This window comes from Pristis pectinata, chromosome 6, assembly GCF_009764475.1.
Source record: "Pristis pectinata isolate sPriPec2 chromosome 6, sPriPec2.1.pri, whole genome shotgun sequence".
Classification (NCBI taxonomy): Eukaryota; Metazoa; Chordata; class Chondrichthyes; order Rhinopristiformes; family Pristidae; genus Pristis; species Pristis pectinata.
Window position 1 is genome coordinate 52,475,550 of NC_067410.1, and position 26,208 is coordinate 52,501,757.

General features: G+C 41.9%; 1 protein-coding gene across 1 annotated transcript in view; it reads left to right on the forward strand.

The window, feature by feature from the left end:
* Window positions 1-23,289, forward strand: part of tmem115 (transmembrane protein 115) — a 29,364-nt gene extending 6,075 nt beyond the window's left edge. Inside the window, exon 2 of the mRNA XM_052017805.1 lies at window positions 20,941-23,289. Coding sequence (XP_051873765.1) covers window positions 20,941-21,133 — 193 coding nt within the window. The 3' untranslated portion in view covers window positions 21,134-23,289. The remainder of the gene's footprint in view (window positions 1-20,940) is intronic.
* The last annotated feature ends 2,919 nt before the right edge of the window (window positions 23,290-26,208 follow it).

The window sequence follows — 26,208 nt, forward strand, 5'->3', positions numbered from 1 at the left end:
GAATATTCTGTTGCATTCCCTGGTTGCATCTTGCCCCAGCAGAGGGGGTGGCATCGTAGTGTAAGTTCTAGCCAGCTTGAGGTCTTGAATGGCTGCGGGTCAAATGTGGGCAAAGAAACCTCCTGATTACTGCCTACCTCATACCTCAGTTGATGAATCAATGCTTCCTCTGTGATGAACAACGGTTGGAAGAAGTGCCAAAAGTAGTCAGGGCACATATCCTTCTGGCAAGTGACTTGTATTTGTCACCAAAAGTGGCTTGCTAGCACCACCACTGACCAAGCTGGCTGAGTCTTGAAGGACACAGCTGCCAGACAAGATGCGTGTACTTGTCCCTACCAATCCACCTGTGGCAGATGGTAGTGTTGGTAGAAGTGATCACCTAGTTTAGACAAAGTTCCATCCTCACCAAAGAGGCCCTCTGTTGTGCTGTGTCGCACTACACACGTACAAAATGGAATAGACCCAGAGCAGTTCTGGCTGCTCATAACTGGGCATCCATGAGGCACTGTGGACCATCAGTAGTAGTAGAAATGTTCATCACCACAAGCTGTTACCTACCCCTGACTCTGCTATTACTGTCAATAAAGGGGTCAACCCTGGTGCAGAAGGGCATGCCAGAGCAGCAACTGGGATATCTAAAAATGGTGGGTGACAGTCTGGTGCAGTTGCAAATGATGTATCTGCTACATGGCAAATCAGCATACTGGAGACAGCTCAGTGATCTCGCAACTAGTGGATAGGATTGAAGCTCTGTGTCGTGCCACATCCAGTCATGAATGGTTGTAGACAATTAAACTGCTAATAGTAAGAAGCCTCTCCAAAGACATCCCCAACTTCAGCAACAGTGTGGCCCAGCATGTGTGTGTGAAAGTCAAGGCTGAAGGATTCATAACCATGTTCAGCCAGAAGTTTGATATCAAGAAATGGGTGACTATACTGACCCGTGGACAGCAAAGAGTGTAGGTTCAGACAACATTGGCTGTATTTCTGAAGACCTGTGCTCCTGGATGAGCTGCGCCTCAATCCAAGCTGTTAGAACACTGGCATCTACCCAGTTTGTGCAAAATTGGTCAAGTATGTTCTGTTCCCAAAAAGTAGGACAAATCCAGCCAAGCTAATTACTGGCCGATCAATCTAGTCTCATACATCAAGGTGACGGAGGGTGCCATTGACAGTGCTGTAACAAATACTGAATCCCCTTCAGAATACTGAAAGTGGACAGGAAGTATTTGGTGGTGGAGTCTCAATGAAAATAGCAGAATTCTCTGACTATGTAGTCCTTTGCACAAGTACTTCCTGGCCTGCTGAGTATTTCCAACATCTTCTGTTTTCATTTTAGGTTTTAACATCTGCAGTTTTTGTTTTTAATTTTGTTCATAGTCCTGTGAAGTAGACTTGAGTGCAACGGGAAGTGATATGTATGAGCATTACCTACAGCACATATTTATGAATAATTTCAAGATAATGAAAAGGATGAAATTTGAAAGAATTATGTACTAAATAAGATCAATTACTCCACATCAATCAAATCAAACCACACTGAACTAAAGAAATAAAGTTTAAAAAAAATCAGCAGTGTTGCACATTCTAGTGTGTTAAAGCTGAATCCTACAACTATTACTGTGCACTGTTTCTGGTGACCAATGCAAAGCAGATGGGTAAATGCTTGGAGGGAATAGTCATGGGGGTGCAAAAATATAAAATTTCATCTTTCAAATCAGGGTGCAGGATATGTTTGCACAGTCACATAAGAAGAAAACATGATAAAAGCTAAAACTAGTATTTCTTCAGACAATTTCAAGTTACAAGGACTCCGGTTCAAACTGGTAGCAAGACACTCTTCACAGGATATAGTGCTCAATCTGTGGAATGGATTAATTGGTTCACCAGTAGAAGCAAAACCTAGATAGTTGGTGCAGTGGGAGGGAAGAAAGTTGTATTAGTAGTAGTGTATTAGACTATTGAATTACTATAACAAAAAAAAACAATTGGTTTACTTCAGTCCTTGAGTAAAGAAATTTGCCCCTTTACTCCAGAGCTTTGGCTCTGTGCTTGATTCTTAATTACTCCCCAAAATGGTCATTCAGTTGTACGAGACCATTATTAGAGTCATAGAAATGGGCACCTTGAGGTACTATATCTGTGCTGACCATCATTACTATATCATACCAATCCCACTTGCCTGCATTAATTCCATATTCTTCTATGCCCTGCTCCCTTAAGTACCTGTCCCGATGCATTTTAAATGTTGTTACTGTTCCTGCCTCCACCACCTACTTTTAATTTACCTCCAGATCCCCTTATACCTCCAGATCCCCTTATACCTCCTCCCTTTCACCTTAAACCTATGCCTTCTAGTTTTAGACACCCATACATGGGAAACAGCCTCTGTCTACCTACCCTATCAATGCCTCTCATAATTTTATATGCTTCAATTGCGTCACTTCTCAGCATCCTCCGCTCCAGGGAAAACAGACCCAACCTATCCAATCTCTACTTGTAACTCAAGCCCTCTAATAGAACCATAGAACAATACAGCACAATACAGGCCCTTCAGCCCACCATGTTGTGCTGACCTTCAAACCACTCCTAAAATTATCTAACCCCTTCCTCCCATATGCTTATCTAACAATCTCTTGAACTTGAAACCTCCCTCTGACGTCTCCCTTGAACTTCCCACCCATTACCTTAAAGCCATGCCCTCTTGTATTGAGCATTGGTGCCCTGGGAAAGAGGCGCTGCTGTCCACTCTATCTATTCCTCTTAATATTTTGTATATCTCTATCATGTCTCCCCTCATCCTCCTTTTCTCCAATGAGTAAAGCCCTAGCCCCTTTAGTCTCTCCTCATAATCCATACTGTAATCCAGGCAGCATCCTGGTAAATCTCCTCTGCACCCTCTGCAACACCTCCACATCCTTCCTATAATGAGGCAACCAGAACTGAACACAGTATTCTAAGTGTGGCCTAACCAGAGTTTTGTAAATCTGTATCATTACTTCACGGCTCTTAAACTCAATCCCACAACTCATGAAAGCTAATATCCCATAAGCTTTCTTAACTACCCTATCCACCTGCGAGGCGACTTTCAGTGATCTGTGGATATGAACCCCCAGATCCCTCTGCTCCTTCACACTGCCCAGAATCTTGCTATTTACCATTAATTTGCCATTATTCAAGATGACAGTCCTTGTGAATCTTTTCTGCACACCCTCTGGTTTAATCACTTGCTACCAGTTTGAACAGGAGTCCCTGGAACTTGAAATTCAGTCTGAAGAAATACTAGTTTTAGCTTTTATCTTGTTATGCAGCTGTGTAAACACAGCTTGTGCCCTAGACTGAAAGTCAAAATTTTACAATTTTACACCCTCATGACTATTCTCTCCAAGGATTTACTCATCTGTTCTGCATTGGTCACCCGAAATGGTCCAGAGAGACAGTTATAGGCTACAGCTGTAACACACTAAAATGTGCAACACATCTGACTTTATTGCTGTAGTGTGGCGACCAGAACCACACACAATGCTCCAAATGCAGCCTAACCAACATTATGTACAACTGTAACAACTTGTACTCAGTGCTTCAGCCGATAAAGCCAGCATGCCATACTCCTTTGCTATCCTTTCTAGCTGTGTCACAGCTTTCAGGGAACTATATACTTGTACCCTTGGGTCTTGCTGATTAACAACACTTCCCAGGGCTCTGTCTTTCACTGTGTATGTTCTGCCCTGGTTTAACTTCCCAAAATACATCACTTCACACTCGTCTGAGTTAAATTCCATGTCATTCTTTTGCCCACTTTCCCAGTCGATCTAGATCCCATTCATAACCTTAGACAACCTTCTTCATTGTCCACTGTACCACCAATTTTGGTGTCATCTGCAAACTTATTAACCATGCTATCTGCATTCTCATCCAAATGATTAATATATATGACAAACAACAAAGGACCCAACATCGATTCCTGCAGCACACTACTGGTCACAGGTCTCCAACTGAAAAACAACCCTCTGTCTCCTTCCACCAAGCCAATTTTGTATCTATTTGGCTAGCTCATCCATGGATCCCATCTGTTCCAATCTTCCTGATCAGCCTACCTTGTGGGACACTTGTGAAACACCTTTCCGACGTCCATGGAGACAGCATCTACCACCCTGCCCTTGCCAATCCCCCGGTTGTCGCCAAAAAAAAACTCAATTAAATTCACGAGACGTGATTGCCCCCACACACAGCCATGCTACCTATCCCTAGTTGGCCCTTGCTTTTCCAAATGCAACTAACCAGTGTCTCTCAGAATTACTTCCAGTAACTTGCCCCCAACTGATGTAAGACCAAACAGCCTGTAGTTCCCTGTCTTATCCCTGCTGCCCTTCTTAAATGCACAACATTAGCTCTCTTGCAGTCTTCCAGTACCTCACTCTTGGCTAACACTATCACAGAACAAGAATGAAAAGGCCTTAATTTGGTCAGGTCAGAGACACGCAAAGCCAGTTATGAAATGATAGAATTTTGTGGCAGTGGAGGCCATTCATCTCATCAAGTTTGTTTTGGCTTTGTTGAGTTCTCCATCAGTCTTATTTCCCTGTTCTATTGCCCATAATCCAGCATTTTTTTTCTCCCTCACATGTTTATCTGTGCTTCATTTGAAAATGCTGATTAAATGTTTTTCCTTCTGTCCTTTGTACATAGTTTAATAGTTAAGTCTGTGACCTTTGGTCCTTGAACTGTCCACTAATGGGAACAACTTTCTTTCTATTTACCCTATTTTAACCAGTCATGATCTTGTTTACAATGATCATATCTCCTCTTAACCTTTTGCTCCAAGGAATTCAGCACTTTATTTGATCTAACCCTACAGCTGTAATCCTTCATCCTTAGAGCTGTTCTAGTAAGTGTTTTCTACATCTTCTCTGGAGCCTGCTAAAGTGATGTGACCTGAATTGGATCCTATACCAGTTGTGGCCAAAACTAGGGTTTTGCACATGTTCAAAATAACCTCCAGCAATTGTCCTCTACATCTTTCTTTATGGATCCCAAGGTGCTAAATGCTTTACTACTTGCTCTCTTATCATATCATAACATCTTCAAAGAATTGTGTGGCTGTACAGCCAGGCCCCCTGTTCCTGCACCTTCTCTAGCAGTGGTTTTCAACCTTTTTCATGCTGTGGCCCCCCAGAAAATGTCCTTGTTAGATGGTGGACCCCCAAAGCCCACAAAATCAAACAATAGATCATTCATGCATACAACACTTAAATTACTGCACGTAGGCCCCATTGAAATAGTGACTATTTCAATCACCGATAATTACCAGTGGTGTCTTTCAGTGTTCAGTTCAATGTGAAGGTTGTGCCTGTTTTGCACTGCAGAGTTTGTCCAAACGTGGTGGTATGTGCGACAAACATATGCGTATGTTATCCTCAATATTCAGTCTTGATCTGTATTTGGTTTTCATGGCAGTGACTGCAGAAAATGGTATTTCGCACAAGTAAGTGGTTGCAAATGGTAACAGAACATTGACGACTTTGCCAGACAGCAGTGGATACTCCTGGGAACATGCTATCCAGAACGACAACAGTGACATTCAGTTGAACTGTAAGCGCAAAGTCCTGTCAGATGACAGTTCAGCCAATTCTTCTTGTTCACGTCCAGTTAAATCAGTAAGCATGCATTCAAACAGATTTTGAATCCAATCAAACATGCTCATGTCATCGTCGCCGAAATACTCATGGAAATAATGTGACAGCTGTTGAATATGGTTCAAAATGGTACTCGCAATGGCCTCTGTCTTAGTCTCGTTCACTGTCAGAAAGTCAGCCAGCAACGGAAACATATCATAGACGCCTTGCTTGCATCTTCCCTTCCAGGTACGGAGTTTTTTCTGGAAGGCATTGATTTTGTCATGTGTTTTAAGAACATTTGAGCTAGGTCCTTGCAATGATAGATTTAAGCTGTTGAAACTGTTGAAAATATCTGCAAGATGAGCTAATCTGGCAACCCACATCTCATCTGTCAAGAACTGTGCCTATGATCCATTATGATCATTTAGAAAAATGAGCAGTTCATCTTGCAATTCATATACACGCTGCACAACGCGGCCTCATGACAGCCATCTGACTTCTGTATGTAGCAACAAATGCTTATGCTTGGCTTCCATTTCACGGCATATGTTTTCAAACAAACGATGATTGAGCAGCCTGGCTTTGATAAAGTTAATGATTTTAATGCACGTGGAAAACACATCTGCAAGATTTTCATCCATATCCTTTGCAGCCAAAGCCTCACAGTGAATCATGCAGTGGGTTGCTGCTACATGTGGAGCTACTTCTTTCACTCGTGCGACTAGACCCAACTTCCGTCCTGTCATTGCAGCAGCACCATCCGTGCATACTCCAATACACTGTGTCCATGCCAATGCCGATTGTACAAAAAAAAGTGTCAAGCACATGGAAAAGTTCTTCACCGGTTGTACGCCCTGGGAGTGCCCTGAAAAACAAAAAGTCCTCCAAAGCCTCTCCTTCCCAGCAATATCGAACATAAACCAACAACTGTGCAGTACTGACAACATCAGTACTTTCATCAAGCTGAATCGCAAATCTGACTTGCTGAAGATGTGCTATCAGTTGGCTCTGTATATCTTCCACCATATTGCCAATTCTTCTGCTTACTGTGTTATCAGACAGTGGAATGGCTTTCAGTTTTTGACTGGATTCTTTTCCCAGTACAACTTCGCACGTATCTACTGCTGCAAGCAGTATAAGCTCTTCTCCAATTGTGTGAGGCTTTCTGGAATGTGCTATTCGTAATATTACCAAATGTGATGCGTGAAGAGCCTTCTCATTTACAGTGACGCAGGCTGTCATTTTGCCTTTCTGCTTGAGGTACAGCTCCTTCTGCTGCTCAAATTATTCCTTCGGCTTACTGGCAATATCTGGATGCACTGTTGTTAAATGGCGCTTCAATTTCGCTGGTTTCATTGCATCGTTGGACAGTGTTTGCAAACACACAACACAGAGAGGTTGGTCTGCATTTGTCCCCACTGCGATGAAGCCATATGAAATGTATTCTGGATCGTACTTGCGTTATTTTCTCTTTCAGTCACCCTTATCTCCTTCGTAATCAGAATCTTCTGGTTTCTGGTCAGCTTTTCTCTTCAGAAATTTCTCCATATTCAGCAATACCTGCTGGACAGTTTAATTACTATTGCTGATAAACAAAATTATCAAAACTAATCTAAAATTTACATGCTTGCGCACTTTTCTTTAAACAGTGACATCACTGTGGCATAAATGCACAGTAAGTAAGCAATATTATTAAGGCACACCAACAACGTCACTCAGTCTCGCTAACACTACAGTGCACACCAGAATAGTAGTGAGTAGTGAACACTAACCTGACTACTCTGACTACACAAATCAAATATTAAGCAGCAGCTTACCAGAAGGGAACACCGTCTAAGTCTCTAAGATTGTCGCCTATAACAGAATAGATATGGCCAATTTTCTTCATAGTGGAAAACTGGAGCAAACAAGTAAGCTACGTCTTTGTAACAGGTCGCTTTTCCATTTTTTTTCTTGGCTTGCGGTTGAAAACCTCTGTTCTATAGAACTGTGCCATTTTGTCTATTACATCTTTTCTTCTTTCTAACAAAGTGTATCATTTCATGCAACCTCTATTAAATTTCATCTGCCACTCCCTTGCATATTTTGCTAATTTGTCTTCTTGCAGTCTGTCCTATCCCTCTCGCTTCCTGGCTTTGCATCATCCACAAATTGAGATATTTTGCTATACCTGCCAATATCCAAGTTATTAATGTACCCTATCAGAAAATACAAAGGTTCCTGCACTGGAGCATGGGGTTTTATCATTTTATAGTTTGGAAAAACAGCTGCCTACCTGTGCTTACTGCCTTTAAGCTAATTTCCTATCCATGCGGCTATGGGTCTCCTCAATCGGTCTCAATTTTGCTGGGCAGTCTTTTGTATGGGGACATCAAATGCCCTCAAAATTCATATAAATGCCATTACTACATTCCCTTCGTTAACTTTCTCTGTTACCTTGGCAAAAAATTGTTAAGACTATTAACAATTTGCCATGAATAAATTTGGACTCTTCCAAGGACCTGTTTTATTTTTTTTTATTGTTTCTAATAACTTAAGAACTCAAGTTAAACTTTTAAGCAGTCCCACTGGATCAAGACTGATTTGGTTCTGCTTGAGTTTTGTGGGTTCTGAAGACGGTTGAGACCAATGTGGGAACTGCGGACTTTTCCACAGATATTGCAGGAGGTGCCTGACAGTGGGTAGTTTGTGAGGGGTTGCGTTTCGTGTGTTGTTTATGGATGGGTGGGAGGAGGGAGGAAACGAGCAGAAGGAACCGGATGACAGAGGGAAAGATGAAAAGGATGGAGATGGAGACTGGTGGGTGATGGGTAGAACCAGATAAGGAAGGGATGATAGGCAGATGGACTTCCAACCTGGTCTACTGCATTCAGTGCTTGCAATCTGGCCTCGTCTATCAGATGGGCACGGACTGGGTGATCGTTTTGCAGAGCACATGCTCTGTCCATAATGGTCATCTTGAAGCTTCTAGTAGCATGTCGTTTTAACTCCCCTCCCCATTCCCACACCAACCTGTCTGACCATGGCTTTGAAGGTGTTACTTGTGCCACTTTCCAGTCCTCTCGCATATCCCATTTCTCAGAAGTATCGGAAGTTTATGACTATCCCTTCTGCATTCTTCATTCCTACCTCAATTAGCAACTTATCATGCATCCCATTTGGACCTTGTGACTTACTGTAAGCATAACCAATCTCACTAGTATCCCAAATAATGTGAAAATAAAAAAATTTGCAGATGCCTGAAATAAAAACAGGAAATGCTAGAAACACTCAGCAGGTCGGGCAAAATCTGTGGAAAGAGGAAAAAGTTGATGTTTCACCAGAAGGGTCATTGACCCAAATCATTTACTATTTCTCTTTACACAGATGCTGCCTGAGTGTTTCCAGCATTTTGTTTTTATCCCAAGCAGTAACCCTTTGCTCAAAAGTCATCTCGGGTTGACTGATGTGCATCCATCTTCAATTCATTTAGTACAGCAGATTGGCCATTTTGAAAGGATGCTTGAGAATAGAGATGACTTTAGTTGCTTCATGGAAGTATTAATGCTGAAGCTGGATGATGTTTCATTCTCACATTGTATCACTGATTTCATTTCTTTGTGGAATTCCTTGACTAGGGAGAGCATCCATTTCAATCAGATCTTGTAGATGCCATTCCAATTAACCATGTTGAAGGCCTTAGGAAAGCAATAGACACTTTGTAGAGAAGTCCTCATTGCTCACTGTAATAAGCTCAGTGTAGAGCAAGTCAGTTGTGGAAAGGAGACACGGGAGACTACAGAGTCTAGAATCTGGAGGAACAAACACTCTGCTGGAGGAACTTAGTGCGTTGATTAGCATCCATGGGAGAAAGGAATTGTTGATGTTTGGGTTGAAACCCTGCAACCGGACTGAGAATGGAGAAGGTAGATCACCAGTATAAAACAACCCAATGAGTTTCTCCAGCAGATTGTCACTAGTGGAATGGTTGTTTCTGATTCCAGATTGGATTGAGATGCAAAATTACTCATGTTATTTTTCTCAGATTCTTTACCAATGCCTCTGTGATGAGCTAATGTTGCTTGTGAAAGTAACATATATATTGAATCATAGAGTAAAATGGCACAGGAATAGGCCCACCATGTCCACCAAGTACCTATCTAATCCTATTTCCCAGCACTTCATCCATAGTCTACTATTCCTTGCTAATTCAAGTACTTATCCTTTTTAAAAAAAAATGTTAAGTACCTTCCTCCGACACCTCAGGCAGTGTTCCTGACACTCGGGGGGGGGGGGGGGGGGGGGGGGGTGTTTAAAAAAATTCTTCCTCAAATCCCCTCTGAACCTCTTACCCCTTTACACTCTCAAATTTTAGATACCTCTATTATGGGGAAAAGTTTCTTATGAACTAACCCACCTGTGCCTCTAGTAATTTTGTATACTTGGATCAGTTCCTCCTTTGGCCTCCTCTACTCAAAGAAAACAAATACAGCCTATCCAGTCTCTCATAACTGAAACACTCCATCCACAGCAACTTCCTGGTTAATCTCCTCTGCACTCTCTTCAGTGCCATCATGTACTTGCTATAGTATGGTGACTTGAACTGCACACATTATTCCAGCTGTGGCTGAAACAATGGTTTATAAAGTGTGCCTAAGGACTCCCTTATCTTTATTCTTGGCCTTGCCTAATGGAGGCAAGCATCCATGTGGTTCCTTCACCACCCTGTCGAATTGTGTGGCCACCCTCAGGGATTGTACACCCTTTGTTCCTCAATACTTCCTGGGGCCCAACCATTCATGTTATATGTCCTACCCTTATTAGACCTCCCAAAATGTCTTTGCACTGTACTGCTGTCACAAAACAACAAATTTCACTTGATATAAGTCAGTGATAGTAAACCTGTTTCTGAAATACATCACCTCACACTTGTCAGGATTAAATTCCATCTACCTTAGCTCTGCCCAGTTTACCAGCTGATCAATTTCATTATGTAGACCGACTATCTTCCTTGCTATCAATAAGACCACTGATTTTGTCATCTACAAATTTACTATTATACTTCCTATTTTCATATCTATTCCATTAAAGCAACCCTCCACCATCACACTCTGAGCAATTTTGTTGCTGTGTTTTGAATAAACTTGTGAGATCCACCTGAGGGTAGATGATTTCAGTTCAACTTTTAACCTGAAAGACATCCAGCAGGTGAAATAGTCTCAGCAACACTGCAGTGACATGTCAGCTTGATTTTTTTGAATGGAGGTTAAACTGACCACCTTTTGACCTCTGCAAGTACTGCCCCTACATATCTAATTGTTTCTTGAACAGTTGTATGCTTTTAACCGCCATTACATCTGCAATTCTGTCACATGTAGATAGCTATATTGTCTTAAAATATAAGCCTAGAGTAAAATATCAGATGCCAGAAATCTGAAATAAACACTGAGCAGGACAGGTTCGCTGTTTTCTGATGAGTCCAGTTTTCCATTCATAATTCCTCGGGTAATGAGGCAGTTTATTGTAACAGGAATAGGTCAATTAACCTCTGCTGTTGTCATTCTTTGAGATAATGAGTACATCTAATTCTGTATATTTCCATGTACCTTAATACCTTTTACAAGGAAAAATCAAATTGACTGAAATTAATATTTGACATGGCATCGGTTGCATATGAACAGCAGGAGTAGGCCATTTGGCCCCTTGAGCCTGCTCTGCCATCAACGGTTCATGGCTGACCTTCTACCTCAACACCGGGGAGGTTTGCTAAGGCTGCTGGGGAGAGTTCAAACTAGAATTGTTGGGGGGTGGGATCCAAACTGGAAAGACTGGGAAAGAGGTGTTTGGCTCTCAAATAGAGAAAGCTTGTAGTAGGTATGAGAGGGAGGATAAGCAGGTGATTGAGAAGGGATGTGCTCAGGCAGACGGTTTGAGATGTGTCTATTTTAATGCAAGGAGTATAATGAACAAGGTGAATGAGCTTAGAGCTTGGATAAATACTTGGAGCTACGATGTGGTGGCCATTCCAGAGACTTGGATGGCTCAGGGACTGGAATGGTTACTTCAAGTGCCGGGTTTTAGATGTTTCAGAAAGGACAGGGAGGGAGGCAAAAGAGGTGGGGGAGTGGCACTGTTGATCAGAGATAGTGTCACAGCTACCGAAAAGGTGGACGTCATGGAGGGACTGTCCACGGAATCTCTGGGTGGAGGTTAGGAACAGGAAGGGGTCAATAACTTTATTGAGTGTTTTTTATAGGCTGCCCAATAGTAACAGGGATATTGAGGAGCAGATAGGGAAGCAGATCCTAGAAAGGTATGAGAATAACAGAGTTGTTGTGATGGGAGATTTTAATTTTCCAAATATCGATTGGTATCTCCATACAGTGAGGGGTTTAGATGGAGTGGAGTTTAAGTGTGTTCAGGAAGGATTCTTGACACAATATGTAGATAAGCCTACAAGAGGAGAGGCTGTGCTTGATTTGGTACCTGGTCAAGTGTCAGATCTCTCAGTGGGAGAGCATTTGGAGATAGTGATCATAATTCTATCTCCTTTACGATAGCATTGGAGAGAGATAGGAACAGACAGACTAGAAAGGCGTTTACTTAGAGTAAAAGGAATTATGAGGCTCTCAGGCAGGAAATTGGAAGATTAAATTGGGAACAGATGTTCTCAGGGAAAAGTACGGAAGAAATGTGGCAAATATTCAGGGGATATTTGTGCGGAGTCCTGCATAGGCATGTTCCAATGAGACGGAAGTTACGCTAGGATACAAGAACCGTGGTGTACAAAGGCTATGATAAATCTAGTCAAAAGGAAAAGAAAAGCTTACAAAAGGTTCAGAGAGCTAGGTAATGTTAGAGATCTGGAAGAGTATAAGGCTAACGGGAAGGAGCTGAAGAAGGAAATTAGGAGAGCCAGAAGGGGACATGAGAAAGCCTTGGCGGGCAGGATTGAGGAAAACCCCAAGGCATTCTACAAGTATGTGAAGAGCAAGAGGATAAGACATGAAAGAATAGGACCTATCAAGTTTAACAGTGGGAAAGTGTGTGGATCCGGAGGAAATAGCAGAGGTACTTAATGAATACTTTACTTCAGTATTCACTATGGAAAAGGATCTTAGTGATTGTAGTGATGACTTGCAGCAGACTGAAAAGCTTAAGCATGTGGATATTAAGAAAGAGGAGGTGCTGGAGCTTTAGGAGAGCATCAAGTTGGATAAGTCGCCGGGACCAGATGAGATGTACCCCAGGCTACTGTGGGAGGCATGGGAGGAGATTGCAGAGCCTCTGGCGATGATCTTTGCATCATCAGCGGAGACAGGAGAGGTTCCAGAGGATTGGAAGGTTGTGGATGTTGTTCCCTTATTCAAGAAAGGGAATAGAGAGAGCCCAGGAAATTATAGATCAGTGAGTCTTACTTCAGTGGTTGGTAAACTGATGGAGAAGATCCTGAGAGGCAGGATTTATGAACATTTGGAGAGGTATAATATGATTAGGAATAGTCAGCATGGCTTTGTCAAGGGCAGGTCCTGCCTTACGAGCCTGATTGAATTTCTTGAGGATGTTTTCTGAACACATCGATGAAGGGAGAGCAGTAGATGTAGTGTATATGGATTTCAGCAAGGCATTTGATAAGGTACCCCATGCAAGGCTTATTGAGAAAGTAAGGAGGCATGGGATCCAAGGGGACATTGCATTGTGGATCCAGAACTGGCTGGCCCACAGAAGGCAAAGAGTGGTTGTTGATGGGTCATATTCTGCATGGAGGTTGGTGACCAGTGGTGTACCTCAGGGATCTGTTCTGGGACCCTTAATCTTTGTGATTTTTATAAACGACCTGGATGAGGAAATGAATGGATGGGTTAGTAAGTTTGCAGATGACACAAAGGTTGGAGGTGTTGTGGATAGTTTGGAGGGCTGTCAGAGGTTACAGCGGGACATAGATAAGATGCAAAACTGGGCTGAGAAGCGGCAGATGGAGTTCAACCCAGATAAGTGTGAAGTGGTTCATTTTGGTAGGTCAAATATGATGGCAGAGTATAGTATTAATGGTAGGACTCTTGGCAGTGTGGAGGATCAGAGAGATCTTGGGGTCCAAGTCCATAGGACGCTCAAAGCAGCTGCACAGGTTGACTCTGTGGTTAAGAAGGCATATGGTGTATTGTCCTTAATCAACCGTGGAATTGAATTTAGGAGCTGAGAGGTAATGCTGCAGCTATATAGGACCCTGGTCAGACCCCACATGGAGTACTGTGCTCAGTTCTGGTCACCTCAGTACAGGATGGATGTGGAAGCCATAGAAAGGGTGCAGAGGAGATTTACAAGGATGCTGCCTGGACTGGGGAGCATGCCTTATGAAAGCAGGTTGAGGGAACTCTGCCTTTTCTGCTTGGAGCGATGGAGGATGAGGGGGAACCTGATAGAAGTAAATAAGATGATGAGAGGCATTGATCAGGTAGATAGTCAGAGGCTTTTTCCCAGGTGGGGAAATGGTGGCCACAAGAGGACACAGGTTTAAGGTGCTGGGGAGTAGGTATAAGGGAGACGTCGGGGTAAGATTTTTACCCAGAGTGGTAAGTGCGTGGAATGGGCTGCCGGCAACGGCGGTAGAGGCGGATACGAGAGGGTCTTTTAAGAGACTTGGATAGGTACATGGAGCTAAGAAAAATAGAGGGCTATAGGTCTCTAAGGTAGGGACATGTTCAGCACAGCTTTGTGGGCCAAAGGGCCTGAATTGTGCTGTAGGTTTTCTATGTTTCTACCATTTTCCTGCTCTTTTTCATATCCCTTGATTCCTGTATTAGAAATGTACTGATTTTTGTTCTGATTGTAATCAGTGACTGAGCTGTCACAGCCCTCTAGGGAAGAGAATGCAAAGATTCACCACCCCCGTGTAAAGAAATTTCTTCATCTCAATCCCAAACGGTTTACCCCTTATTTTGAGACTCTGATCCCTGGTTCTATACTCCTCAGCTTGGGGAAACATCCTCCTCCCGATGTCCATCCTGTCAAGCCAATAAGAATTGTGTAAGTTTCAATGAGATCTCCTCTCATTTTTCTAAACTATAGAGAATACTTTCTAATCTGCTCTGTATTTGTGTGGACAATCTGCCTTCTTAAATTTAAATTTTATTTACAGCGTGGTAACAGGCCCTTCCGGCCCAACGAGTCTGCACCGCCCATTTTAAACCCATATTAACCTACCCGCACATCTTGAGAACGTGGGAGGAAACCGGAGCAGCTGGAGGAAACCCATGCAGACACGGGAGAATGTGCAAACTCCTTACAGCGTAGGGAATTGAACGCTGATCGCTGGCGCTGTAATAGCGTCACGCTAACCGCTATGCTACCATGCCGCCCTCTGAAACCATTCTAGTAAATTGTCAATATGTTCCCTCTAAGGGAACTGTATTCTTGTTCAGTAAGGATACACCAAGTCCCTATATAATTGCAGCAAGAAATTTACCCATCCTTTTGTAATAAAGGCTAACCTAGCATTTGTTTCCAACTGCTTGTTTCACCAGCTATTAGTGACCTATGTACGAAGATACTCATGTTCCTTTCAATATAATCAGTTCCTGTATCCCAAATATTTCTAGTAATTTCCGAGCTGCAGATGTTGACAATCAACTGGTCCACAACTCTAGTCTTCTCCTTCTCGCCTTTTAGCCAAATGGCTTGTGCAGGTTACAATTGCAAGGAATGGTTCCTAAATCATGAGAACTTTAGACATTATAGTTAGGCACGTACAGTGTTCTTATCTATACCCTTCAAATTCCTGGGATTGAAACCATCTGGTCCCAGACTTGTGTCACACTTTCTCATTGCTGTCATTTTGCTCTCATTCATTTTGGCAAGTCTAATTCCATTTTTAGTTTCTCAGAATATCCATTTCCTCTGTAAGTAGTGTAATCTACTAAGTGTGGTCCTAAGTGTAATCATTCAACATGTCTGCTGCTTTCTTTACTTCTCAATATTGTGGTCATACAGTAAGGAAACAGGCCCTTCGGCCCAACTGGTCCATGCCAACCAAGATTCCCATCTAAGCTAGTCCCATTTGGCCCATATCCCTCCAAACCTTTCCTATCAAAGTACCTATCCAAGTACCTTTTAAATGTCATTAATGTACCTGCCTCAACCTTCCATATACTGACCACACTCTGGGTGAAAAAGGTTGCCCCTCAGATTCCCATTAAATCTCTCGCCTCTCATCTAAAACCTACACTCTGTAGTTCTTGATTCCCCAACCCTGGGAAAAAGTTCTCCTCCTGATTTTATACACCTCTCTCCATAACTCATTCCCTCCAGTCCCGGCAACATCCTCGTAAGTCTCCTCTGCACTCTTTCCAGCTTAATGGCATCTCTCCTATAGCAGGGTGACCAAAACTGAACACAATACTCCAAATGTGGCTTCACCAACGTCTTGTACAACTGCAAAATAACGTCATAACTTCTGTACTCAATGCCCTGACTAATGAAGGCCAATGTGCCAAAAGTGGTCTGCACCATCCTGTCTACCTGTGACGCCACTTTCAGAGAATGATTTACTTGTACTCCCTGGTCCCTCTGTTGTACAACACTTCCCAAGGCCCTACCGGGGAAAGTTCTATCCTCATTTGTCTTCCCAAAATGCACTTATCTGAATTACTCAATTTGCCATTCCTTGGCCCACTTACCCAACTGATCAAGATCCCTCTAAGTCCTGATAACCATCTTCACTGTCAAGGGCAGTGTCTATTTTAGTGTCATCTGCAAACTTACTAACCATGCCTGGTACATGCTCATTCAAATCATTGATACAGATAACGACAATGGGCCTAGCACTTATCCCTGGAGAACACCCCTAGTCATGAGCCTGCAGTCTGAAAAATGACCTTCCACTTTCACCCCTGCTTTCTACCATCAAGCTAATTCTGTATACAATCAGCTAGCTCTCTCTGGATCCCATGTGCTCTAACTTTCTATAGAAGCCTACCATGTGGAACCTTGTCAAAAGCCTCACTGAGGTCCATATAGACCACATCTACCCCACTGCCCTCATCAACCTTCTTGGTTACTTCAAAAAAAACTCAAATTCGTGAGATGATCTCCCACGCACAAAGCCATGCTGACTATCCCTAATCAACCCGTCTTTCCAAATGTTTGTATATCTTATCTCTCAGAATCCCATCTAATAACTTACCTATGTTAGGCTTACCAGTCTATAGTTCCCAGGTTTTTCTTTGCAGCCCTTCTTAAATAAAGGTGCAACATTAGCCACCCTCTAGTCTTCTGGCACTTCACCTATCTCTAATGATGATGCATATATCTCAGCCAGGACTCCTGCAATTTCTTCTCTAGTTTCCTACAGTGTTCTTGGATATACCTGAGCAGGCCCTGGAGATTTATCTACCTTCATATGTTTTAAGACATCCAATACCACCTCTGCTGTAATGTAAACTATCCCCAAGACCTCCCCATTAATTATCTCAAGGTCCAAGAATCATAACTTATGATCTCAAGAATTGTAATTTATCTATTTTCAAGGAACTACATTGTTTCCTAACAAAAAAAACTTGTAAATTATTTTGTGTAGCTTATCCTGTGCATGTTTATTTCTATACCCCCTTTTTGTAAACTTTGATTATTCATTCTATTCCATATGTTATTCTATCTCACTCACTTGCCAGGAAATGTACCAGTTTTTGCCTTTGTACTTTTTTTTCAGTTTTACATTGTTCCATATCTTTTCACATGTGTTTTGTGTATAATCTGTGACTTTACCATTACTTAATCCTCCCACTATCAACATACTGGGGTCATATTAATCAAACTTGCCTGATTAGTGTAAAAATGGGTGATTGATGGTTGGCATGGACTCAGTGGATCAAATAGCCTTTTTCTGTGCTGTATTTCTTTATGGCCTCTATGATCCTTACTCTGTGATTTTTATAAACGACCTGGATGAGGAGGTGGAGGGATGGGTTAGTAAGTTTGCGGATGACACAAAGGTTGGAGATGTTGTGGATAGTGTGGAGGACTGTCAGAGGTTACAGCGGGGCATAGATAGGATGCAAAGCTGGGCTGAGAAGTGGCAGATGGAGTTCAACCCAGATAAGTGTGAAGTGGTTCATTTTGGTAGGTCAAATATGATGGCAAAGTATAGTATTAATGGTAGGACTCTTGGCAGTGTGGAGGATCAGAGGGATCTTGGGGTCTGAGTCCATAGAACGCTCAAAGCAGCGGCACAGGTTGACTGTGGTTAAGAAGGCATATGGTGTATTGTCCTTAATCAATTGTGGAATTGAATTTAGGAGCCGAGAGGTATTGTTGCAGTTATATAGGACCCTGATCAGACCCTACTTGGAGTACTGTGCTCAGTTCTGGTCATCTCACTACAGGAAGGATGTGGAAGCCATAGAAAGGGTGCAGAGGAGATTTACAAGGATGCTGCCTGGATTGGGGAGCATGCCTTATGAAAACAGGTTGAGGGAACTTGGCCTTTTCTCCTTGGAGCGATGGAGGATGCCTAGTAATTTCTAAGGTAGGGACACGTTCGGCACAGCTTTGTGGGCTGAAGGGCGTGAATTGTGCTGTAGGTTTTCTGTGTTTCTATGTCTATCTTTGCCGCAAAATCAGGTGAAAGTCCAAGTTTTCTGCACCAGAGGTTTGTCTTCCAAAGGCATGTCAGGAACGTGATTAAATATTGTCCATTTGCCAGTTGGATGCAGCTGTAACAACAATAGTTTCAAGCTTAGCACTATCCAGGGTAAACCGGTTTGCTTGATTGGCAGCACATTCACCTTAAATATCCACTCATACCCACCCTCCAGACCATTGAAGCTGCAGTATATACTGTTCACAGGATGCATGGCACCATCTCCGAGGCTTCAACAGCACTTCTTGAGCCTTCAAGTGTCCCTACTTCAAATGACAAGGGCAGCAGTCATTTGAGGACAGGGTTGCAAATCAGACTCTTCCATCAGTTCTCCGATCAGAAGTGTGGCACACTTTAACATCACCTGAATACAAGTATATGCATTTTATAAAGAGATTATTTTTGGGTTTTAAGTACACAGTGGCATCTGTGTTCCATGAAATGAAATATAAAAAACTTTGAGCTTATTGCTGAAAGTTACTTTAGATACTAACAGGTCTGCATTCTCCATGCATAGACCATCTGATGTAAAATGATTTTCAACATGTTGCACTAAAGGTGTTGAATTCAGTTGGCATATGAGGTTAATAAGCAGACCAAATGGGATTGGGGTAATAGAACAGAAAATGCTGAAAACACTTGGCAGGGATTTTGGTAACAAACCGACATAGACTGAGAATTGCTTAATGGAGAAGATAAGACTAGTTCATTTTCAGGCTGTAACTAGTGGGGTGCCATATTGATCAATGCTGGGCCCCAACTATCCACAATCCGTATCAAAGATTTGGATGAACAGGTCAAGAGTAATGTATCCAAGAATACAGACAGCTTTGAGGGGTATGGGGTATGGACAGGCCAGGTGCATGTGGTAGCAAATGGAATATAATACAGAAAAATTTGAAGTCCTCCACTTTGCTTGTCTATTTTTTTTCTATCAATGTATTTTTTCAATGCTAGGAGATTGGCAAATGGATCTGGGTGTCCTTGTACAAAAATCACTTAATATGCATATACCACAAGCAATTAGGAAGGCTAATGTTATGTTGGTCTCTGTTGCAAGAGAATTTGAACACAAGTGTAAAGGTACAATTGTGTACAGGTCTGGCTTACCTACCTAGAATGAAATTTTTGCAATGGAGGGGCTGGCAGTGGTTCACCAGATTGATTCTTGGAATAGGGAGACTGTCAATGAAGGAGATTAGCTGACCAGATCTATGAAGTAGAAGAACGAGGAGTGATTTATTTGAATATGCAAAATTCTTGTGGGGCTGATAGGATGAACATGAGGATGATATTTAACCCCGGGTGGGTTACAGTTTAAAAAAAAAATCAGCCGTGATCTCATTGATCAGTGGAGCAGCTGCAAGTGTCAAATGCCCAACTCCTGGCCCTTTTAGAGGTTGTCATTTATTGCATTTGGTGCGGCGGCCTCTACATCAGTGAGACCCAATGCAGATTGGGTGGCCACTTCGTCGAGCACCTTCGCTCTGTCTGCTTCAAAAGCCAGCCACTTCAATTATATATCCCATTCCCATACCAACATGTCTATCCACAGCCTCCTCTACTGCCACGTTGAGGCCAGACGTAGGTTGGGGGAGCAACACCTCATATTCTGCCTTGGTAGTCTCCAACCTGACAGCTTCAACCTCGATTTCGCTCTCTTCCAGTAACCCCTCCCCTCTGCTCCCCCCTTTTTCTCCCTTCCCCCACCTTCCTTTCTCTTCCCTCATTCCTGTGGCCCCCTCCCCCCTTCTCTTTCCCCTTCCACTGCCCTCATGACCTGCCCATCTGTTCCCCACCTCCTTCCCTTTATTCCATGGTCTACTGCCCTCTCTTACCAGATTCCTTCTCCTTCAGCCCTTTGCCTCTTCCACCTATCACCTCTCAGCTTCTTACATCTCCGTCTTCCCCTCTCACCTGGACTTGCCTCTCTCCTGCCTGCGTGTGCTCCTCCCTCTCCCCTGACAACCTTATTCTGGCTTCTGCCCTCTTCCTTTCCAGACCTGATGAAGGGTCTTGACCCGAAACGTAAACTGTTTATTTCTCTCTATAGATGCTGCCTTATCTGCACTTCTTGTGTGTGTTGCTCCAGATTCCAGCATCTGCAGATTCTCTTGTCTAGACTTCCTTGGATTGGTTTAGGATTAAGGAATAAGGCACTAGCCTCCTAAGTCAGGAATTGAGGGTTCATGTCCCATCTGGGGTGCATTAGCTTCAGAAGTGCATTACTTCTGATTTATTGCACTTTTTGTTTTTGCCAGCGGCATGGTATTGTAGCAGTTTGCGTAATGCTATTACAGTGCCAGTGACCTGTGATCAATTCCTGCTGCTCTCTGTATGGAATTTGTACATTCTCCTCATGTCTGCATGGGTTTCCTCCGGGTGCTCTGGTTTCTTCCCACATTCCAAAGACGTACAGGTTAGGAGTTGTGGGCATGCTATGTTGGTGCCGGAAGCATGGCAGCATATGCGGACTGCCCCCAGCACATTCTCAGTAACGCAAAAAGACGCATTTCACTGTGTTTCGATGTATATGTGACTAATAAATATCAGATTTGTCTGTGTATATATTGGGAAGCATTTAATAGAAAATACTGTTTTGTTCAAGAATCTGAATTTCCTTGTTCCAGTTTATTGGATTTAAAAAAATTTTCAATTGCTTCATATAGTTTGCATAATCCTGATTCTTTTGTTTAATTTCAGACAGTTGGCATTGAAAGCTCTGAATGAACGGCTGAAACGTGTTGAAGACCAAGTAGCATGGCCCAGTATGGATGAAGACGACAAAGATGATTTGTCTGATATGCCTTTGCTTCCAGAGACCAGCAGGAGTGATGGAGATGATTCTGGAGCAGCAGAACACAATGCATTCCCAAGTCTTTCATCGGGATCTTAGAAGACCTTTAATGAATGACTTGTCCGGTTGGGTGGAAGTGAAAGAGGGTTTAATGCTGCACAGATATGCATCAGTACTTTAAACTATTTAACTCCAGCACTTACGATCTGTATGGAAAATAAATTTGTCAGTAAAGAGACAATAAATGCCTGTGCAGCTGTGGTGTTCCTAGCCAAGCTTCAGCAGGATTTGATGTTTTTTAACTCTAGCTGGTGACTGAAACAATTAGAGGTGGCATTTGAACTGGTGATGAATAAGATACAATCTTTATGTTAGTTCTGAAAATTCATTAATTTACAGTTTTATTTTGAAGTGTCCTTTTCTGATTAGAAAGAACAGATACTAAATGGTATAATTGCAATGGTAGGTGGAGGGTTAGGAGAGGAAGGGAGGGGGAAAAGAAGCTATGCTGTCATTGAGATCAAAAGGGACAGAGCAAAACCACAGCTTTGGTCCCAAGTTGTCTTTGTGCCAAAAGAAGTGTATCCCCTAGTTTGTGACACCTTGCTACCTATGGAAAAAAGGATGGGAATCCCATGGCACTAGTTTTCCATCTCTGGAGATCTTTTATTGGATTTGAGCTCGTCACATTCATTGGACTGGATTCACCTTTTGCAATTTTATTTTCACACCTTCCTGCTATCATGTGTCTGCAAGATTAGTAACATTCCAGGTTACATTTGACTGTAATAGTAAACATGTAGTTTGATCATGTCAGGTAGCTTGTTTCCCCTTAATGCCCCTTATCTGCTTATTGAGTTTCCTTTCCTGCCATCATTTTGGCTCTTCTGTTATTGTTAACAGTATGTTCCTCAGTAAAAATTGTTTTAAATTGGTTGCAGATTTTTCCTGGGGAGCAAAATTGTGCCTCGCCCTTAGCACCTCACCATTGGATAGGTTTGAAGATTGCCTAATAAAAGGGCTAGCAAATTATTGGTGCCGGTTCTGAAATTTTTGCGTAATACTATAAAGGTAATTGTTATATGTATACTTGGAGTTAGACTGACTTGGGTGTATGGTGTGCTGAATCCTCTAATTGTAAAAAGGGTTGTAAAATTTTCTGAAAACAACTTTCCAAGCCTCTTGACATGGGTTTTTTTTAATAAGATAAAGTTCCTTATTTTTGTCATATGTATATATAAAAAAAAACTCACATCTCATATTGAAATGGGTCAGGATCTTGTGTCCAAACCAAATGCTTCAACCAGGACAGATTTGAGTAGCAAACAATTGGATAAATTTCCATAAAACTTCTGTGATATGAAAAAGAGACAGATCTCTGTAAAATGGGTTAAGATCAGTACAAAAAATTGTATTCCTTTTCCAGAGTCCCATTTAAGTGTTGACAAAGCCACCTCTTCCTTTTCCAGTCCAGTACTTTCTATAATGTAAGTGTGCACTGTCATATCTTTGCATCCCTATGCTGTACCACCAGCATTCTAATTGTGTCTACATTTGATAATCATTTTGGCAAATTAGCTAGTAGAAAGTAGCTATCATTTTTAATACATTTAAATGTGCAAGATACTTTAATGTAAGATTCTTAAAGAACCAGTATTAGTTTCATCTAAGTGATTTAATGTTTTATTTCCATTTTCTGCAGATGAATTGTCATTTTCTTAATGTTGTGCTTTTTATCAGAGCAGTGTCTATGGGGGAAAAAGAACTGCTCTTTCCTACTGGATTTCACTTAACAAATTGTAGGTTTCTTTTTATTTATCCCTGTGTATCATCATCACGCAGGTCAGTCCAATAAACTTTGCAGTCTCGTGTTCACTGTTCATACCCCTCAAAGCGCTTGTTTCAGCTGAATTGGTAAATCAAGTTTTTTTTTCTTTTTGTTGTGCTCACAAGTCATGGGATAGGGTACAGTGGAGAATGTTTTTGGACTAAGAATGCAAGTTCAAATCCCACCAGTTTGGGAGTTTCAATTCAGTTATTGTTTTATATGGAGGGAAAAGCTGCTTATTGGTAAAATAATAAAGATAATATTAGTAAATACTTTTGTCATTAAAATCTTGGATATTGTCGATTTGTCATTAAACATCAGCTGGTTCATCAATGCCCTTTAGTGAAGGAGGAATGCTGTCCCTGTCTTGTATGACCTAGATGTGACTCTAGTTTCACACACACAGCTGACACTTTAATTCCCTGTACACTGGCCTAACAAGACATAATTTGCCTATTTTGGGTGAGTAATAATAGAAAATAAACTGAGTTTATTTTAAAATACAACCAAAGTATATCAAGCCATCTTATTTTAATTAAGAAGCTAACTGGGGAAAAAAGTGATTGGAAAGAGTTGCATAGTTGAGTGGCAATGCCTGTTTAAAGACCAGTAAAATGGAAAGAGGGTGAATGCAAGTGCATTTTTGTGTAGATCAGCCTCAAAGTTCTAGCAACAATTAAAATTCACAAAATAATTAATGAACTTTCCATAATGTCTCAAATTTCTGCAAAATGAATTAGTGCACATTTCTTCTGGATAAGGCGTCCCAAGTATTCCTCAAATTTGGTAGCAAACAAAAATTAGTCTCCATTTTACAATTTCTTCATTATGGCATACAAGCCATGATCCTAGCCTTAGGCTCCACTGCACAGCCTGTTTCAGTGAAGACCAGTGTCAAACAAGGTTGGCACCAATACCAAATGAAAATTAAATACCAAATTAAATAAACTGCAGATGCAGGAAACACTCAACAAATCAGACAGCATCTGTGGAAATTAAAACTCTGTCCTTATCTGACCTGCTAAAATGTTTCCAGCAATTTTTGTTTTCAGTTCATTGCCCTAACACTTTTGATCTTTCTTGCTGCAATGCCTCCAAGTTTCCTATGGACTAGAACTGATCTACAGGACTAAGACAAAGTGCTCAATGTACCGTGCCTACACTCCAGAACTAAGGTTCATCCAAACATCGGTAGTCATACTATATGCAAATATATACAGTATGCAAATGAGGCTTGTGTTTGTGCATGTTTGGAGGCCAAGGACCATGTCATCATCAATACATTACTGAATTATATGAGAGGATGGGCCTTGTACTCAATACCAGCAAAACTAAGACACTCTACAAACCTTCCCCTCTACCCACTGCATATGAAAAAGACTGACAATGAGCCCTGTGAAACATGGACCACTTCCATATCCACTTCTCAGTGAAGGCTGATGTTGATGGTGAAATTCCTCATTGTCTTCAGTGTGCTAGCACAGCCTTCTGCCCACTGACGAGAAGGATGTTGAAGATCAAGACCTCAAGCCCAGCACGTCTACAGACAGCAATAATCCTTGCATCTGAGACATGGACTACCTAGAGCAGGCACCTTGGGGCACTGAAAAGATACCACCATTATATCTACTCCAAATCCACTGGAAGGATAAGTAAACCAACATCACAGCATTGGGGTCCTAGTTACATCTTGTCATTTTCTGTTAGGCAGCCCACTTGTATTCAGCCTCTTTCCACCAGTAGCATGCCTGACATAAGAATGCCAAAACAGATACTGTATTCTGACCTCTGTCAAGGGAAGAGCCAAACTTCCTTAGAAAAAAACTGCCTTACAAATTACCCACTTATTCACCCTCTTAAGAACCTCTTACCTTGCTTCTGGAACTCTCTGTGCTTTCCACATTGGCCTCAGTTACCTCAAGAACCTGAGGGAAGCAAGTCATAATTAATCCGCAGTTACTGCCTAAGAAATGACAGGGCCATCTGATCTTCCCGTAGAAGAATGTCCTGAATCAATTTCATTTTTATATAAATGACTTAATTTAGATTTATTCCTGTTTGCAGTGTCCAGTACGGCAGCCAGCAATGGAGGTGGGAAGTTGCTAGGGGAGGAGAAGATTGGAACAGAGGAATGTCAAATATGCTTTGTAATTTCTAACTTGCTAATGAAGTTGTTGTCACAGAAATGGAACATTTTATTTGAGTGATTCTGTAGAGGGGGTTTATAGGTTCCTTATATATCCCATTTTGATTCCTGCATGTTTCAGGCTTAACTTTCAAAAACTCAGGGATAACAAAGAGATAAATATACCTGCTATTTGGCCTGGTATAGCAAGAGATACAGTCCATAATTGCTATACCTTAGTAAATTGGATTGCTTTCTTTGGTAGTGAAATAGTGCTCTGATTTTTCAATTAGCTGTTCAAAAACTTGCTGGCATTTACCACTACAGTCTCTTTTCGCCATCCTTAGCCCTGCTATGTTAAACAACACTGAGAAAGTAACACTAAAATTAGTGAAGGCACAGAATGTACTCTGGGTGGGGAGGAAACACAATGTCTATCACCAAGACGGGCTTGATAGCAATACTGATCGAGCTAGTTGACTTCTGAAGACAGCAGCCTACAGAATGGGTGTGAGATTGGCTCTGAAACCAACATGAGGAATAAACCTTCTTCATCTCATTCTTATCAGTCTACCTGTGGCAGATGCATCTGTTTCATGATAGCATTAGTATAAGTGACTACCACAAGTCCTTGTGGAGTCAAAGGCCTGTCTTCGCATCAGAGATATCCTTCAAGGTGCTCTGAGGGTCTACAATCATGCTAAATTTGTTACAGATCTGACAGCTCAAAACCGGGCACCCATGAGGCCTGGCAGAAGTCAAATCAACACAGTTTATAGCCAAAAGTCCCACCACATTCTTCAACCTCATTATGATCAAGCCAGGAAATCAACGCTGGTTCAATGAGAAAGGCAGAAGGACATCAATGTTGAAGTACCAGCCTGGTGAAACTGCAATACAGAACTGCATACATGCTAAACAGAATACAACAGAGAGCTAAGTGATCTCACAATCAGCAATGATGGGGTCCAGCATGTGAGTGCTAAAGACAAGATTAAGAATTCTCAACAGGTTCATCCAGAAATGTTAAGTGGATAATCCATTTTGAATTCCCCTTGCAATTCCTACCATCACAGAGTCAGCCTTCAGCCAATCTGATTCACTCCACCTGAAATCAAGAAACTGCTGAGAACACTGATGTAGCAAAAGCAACATCCCAGCTGTAGTAACAGCATTTCCAGCCAGGCTGTTCCAATACAGTTACAACATTGGCATCTACCC